At 43.2% G+C, this 3,365-nt stretch overlaps 1 protein-coding gene across 1 annotated transcript in view; it reads right to left on the bottom strand.

The window, feature by feature from the left end:
* ACRV1 (acrosomal vesicle protein 1) overlaps positions 1-2,910 on the bottom strand; it is a 6,773-nt gene extending 3,863 nt beyond the window's left edge. Inside the window, exons 1-3 of the mRNA XM_032285541.1 lie at positions 2,865-2,910; positions 152-406; positions 17-121 (exon numbers count right to left, since the gene is read on the bottom strand). Of these exons, the coding sequence (XP_032141432.1) occupies positions 17-121; positions 152-406; positions 2,865-2,910 (406 nt within the window). The remainder of the gene's footprint in view (positions 1-16; positions 122-151; positions 407-2,864) is intronic.
* Positions 2,911-3,365: the final 455 nt, after the last annotated feature.

Genomic DNA, 3,365 nt, shown 5'->3' with positions numbered 1-3,365 from the left:
CCCGAAGGCTGTTCACCTGATGCATGCTCACCCGAAGGCTGTTCACCCAAGGCATGCTCACCCAAAGGCTGTTCATCCAAGGTGTGCTCACCCGAAGGCTGATCACCAGAGACGTGCTCACCTGAGGACTTTTCACCTGAAGGCTGCTCACCGGCAGCATGTTCAGCCACAGCAGGCTCACCTGGAGCATGCTCACTCTCAGCATGTTCTCCAGAAGTGTGCTCAGCCACAGTGTGCTCACTTGAACCATGCTCACTGGAATCATGCTCACTTAAAGTGTTCTGGCCTGAAGAAGTCTCATATAAAGCCTCAGCGTCAGAAGGGTTTTCAAGTGAAAAGTACTCACCTGAAAGTTGCTGAACTGAAGCTTGATGATCTATGGAGCCAGAAGGCTCATCAGGCTGACCTGATGTTCCCGGGGTGGAGAAGGAACAGAAGAGAGATGGTGAAGCTGAGAGAGCTTCCTATGGAGTTAGGCTAATGTTATGAGACTCCTAGTTTTCCTATGGGCCTAGATCAGGCACCTGAAGACAGTGCAGATGTTGGGAGAAGTCAACTAAGTACCCCAAAAGACCATGTAGGACAGAAGTGTTTAGTGAATCACACAAAGGCCACCTCTGGGATTGAAGGGAAGAATCTTAAGTTCCCCAATATTAAGAACTACATAGGGGAATGCACTCATCCATGTAGCAAATGAACCTGAAGGAAAATGAATGTGCCTCCCTGACAAAATCAGCATCAGGAAGTCAATGTACTATCAATGAGGAAATCAGAAGTCCACCACCAACCCTCCCTCCCATTCCACTATAGGTGAAAGACAAGAAGAAGGGAGACAGAAGAAAGAGAGGGAAAGCAAGTAGTTTTCAATACCTGAGTATTTGTAACATAAATTAAGGGTAGAAGAGTTAATGTTTGGACATGATAAACTTTAAACTAGAAGATGGCAATTATCTATGAGCCCACAAAAATTATCAGAAGTGATAAAGTCACCTGTATTTGGTAATGTCAAGTTACTTCTCACACTGAATCCCCAGTCCATGTGGGCTGGGGGTTCAGAGAGCAAAGTTGCTATAAGCTATTAAGATAAAATAGCCTAGATAAAAAAAGTCTAGGCATATCAAATATATATATAAACACACACATATATGAATTGTATCCTTGTGACACACCATTTATACTCACTTCGTGGAGTTGTCATGAGTAAGATAAATTGTGAAGTGCACCATTGCCTAGTACTCAATTAATTTTAGTTTTCTTTTCTTCCCACCTTACACTGGGAATTACAAAACTCTTAGTTGGTTACTTTTTCTAACCAATCTCTTCTACCTTGAATCCTTTTTTTTTTTTTTTTTTTTTTTTTTTTCTTTTTTGAGATGGAGTCTCACTCTGTTGCCCAGGCTGGAGTGTAGTGGCATGATCTCGGCTCACTGCAACCTCTGCCTCCCGGGTTCAAGTGATTCACCTGCCTCAGCCTCCTGAGCAGCTGGGATTACAGGCATGCACCACCACACCTGGCTAATTTTTGTATCTTTAGTAGAGACGAGGTTTCTCCATGTCGGTCAGGCTAGTCTCAAACTCCTGACCTCAGGTAATCCAACCGCCTCGGCCTCCCAAAGTGCTGAATTAGTATAGGCATGAGCCACCGTGCCTAGCCGAGATTTTTATTTTTTTATCTTATTACATAAATACTATCTACTTAACTGAATATTCAGTAATTAAAAGTTTTGATAAAGAGATGTTTCTGACATAGGAAGGAGGTGTGAAAAAGCATGCTAATTTCTTTCTTTCTTGTTTTTTTTTTTTGAGATAGTCTCGCTCTGTCCCTAGAGCTGGAGTGCAGTGGGGTGATCTTGGCTCACAGCAACTTCCACCTTCCAAGTTGAAGCAATTCTCCTGCCTCAGCCTCCTGAGTATCTGGGATTACAGGCATGTGCCACCTTGCCTAGCTAATTTTTGTGTATTTAGTAGAGACGGGGTTTCACTATGTTGGCCAGGCTGGTCTTGAACTCCTGACCTCAACTGATCCACCCGCCTCGGCCTCCCAAAGTGCTGAGATTACAGGCGTGAGCCACACGCCTGTAATTATAAAACTATAAGATGAAGAAATTAGCATACCCAGATGCTAATTTCTTCATCTTACAGTTTATGACTCATTGCTTCACCACGTGACTGGCACATACTATCATCTGGTGGCTGTGTATCTACATTTTTGAGTCAACATTTGAAAGTCTAACAAAGCCGAAGCAAAACCTCTGACAGTCAACATTATAGAAAATACATTGTTATTTCGCTAACAGCTCAGAGCCCATGGCCTCTTTCTTCTCTAGGAGGCAGGAGGCAACACAGCCCACCGTGAATAGGGGATCCCAAAAGAAGAGATGATACAGAAAACTGGATTGGTAGAACACAGCCATGAAGAAGCTTACAAGGTCTCCAGCCTACAGCTCTGCCGTGTTCTGAGATTATTTTCTGAATACTTCACATCTTCCAATCTCCTGTCTTTCCTTGGCACATTAACGACACAAGGATACCTCACATTTAATTGGTGGGACAAACCTTCATTGGACTTCTACAGAACCCCTAGGCCTACTCTTTCATCTCACGCACATCAGGTATAAATGTTGAGTGTCTAAAATAAGTAGAATCAAGACTGCACCAAGCCAGTGGGCCCCTCTGACTGTAAAGCTATGACTAGAGAAATCAGCTGGCTCAGGAGCTCTCAGAGTTGGACTTGTTTAGCTGCTCTTGATTCTGAATCAGATTGGTTTGGGTGGATGAGAGACTGGTCTTCCTTTTTCAAGGGCTGAAATGTCTTAAGGGAGACCCCTTTTTGTATTTACCTGAAGCCTAGACTGAACACTCACCTCTGGCAGATCCAAGCAGATAAAGGCTCATTAGTAAGAGAAACATGTTCGTTGGGATTTAGGAAAAGATGGGATCCTAGTGCGGGGCACAGCTTTTCACAGAGCTATGGGGAGAACTGCGAGCAAAAGCTCCCAGTGCTGAAGCAGAGCGTCTGGGAATTCTAGAACCTCAGAAGTAACCCATGTTTCTTCACAATAGGTTGGGTTCTGAGGTTCTTATGTAGCCTCTTCAGGCAAATTGGTCTTTAGCCACCAACTGCTAATTTCACTAGTGAAGACCGATGAGTATTTTCTATGTGCAAGGTGGTGTGTTGGGGCTGTGCGCCTTATCTTTAAAACAAAAAAAAAGTATTACCAAAAAGCACATATTTTTTGTAATAAAGTTTAAAAGATATCTACTCTCTTTTAAAAGTGCTTTTGACAATGAGGTAGGATTGTTGATTATTTTCTGTTTGGCTTTCTAAATCAGCCTTTCTTGGCTCTGATCTGCACCCTGGAAGG

The sequence above is a fragment of the Sapajus apella genome, unplaced genomic scaffold (assembly GCF_009761245.1).
Source record: "Sapajus apella isolate SASKATOON/1434 unplaced genomic scaffold, GSC_monkey_1.0 scaffold16, whole genome shotgun sequence".
Taxonomy (NCBI): Eukaryota; Metazoa; Chordata; class Mammalia; order Primates; family Cebidae; genus Sapajus; species Sapajus apella.
The sequence above is the reverse complement of the archived record's forward strand: the minus strand, read 5'-3'. Positions and strand labels throughout refer to the sequence as shown.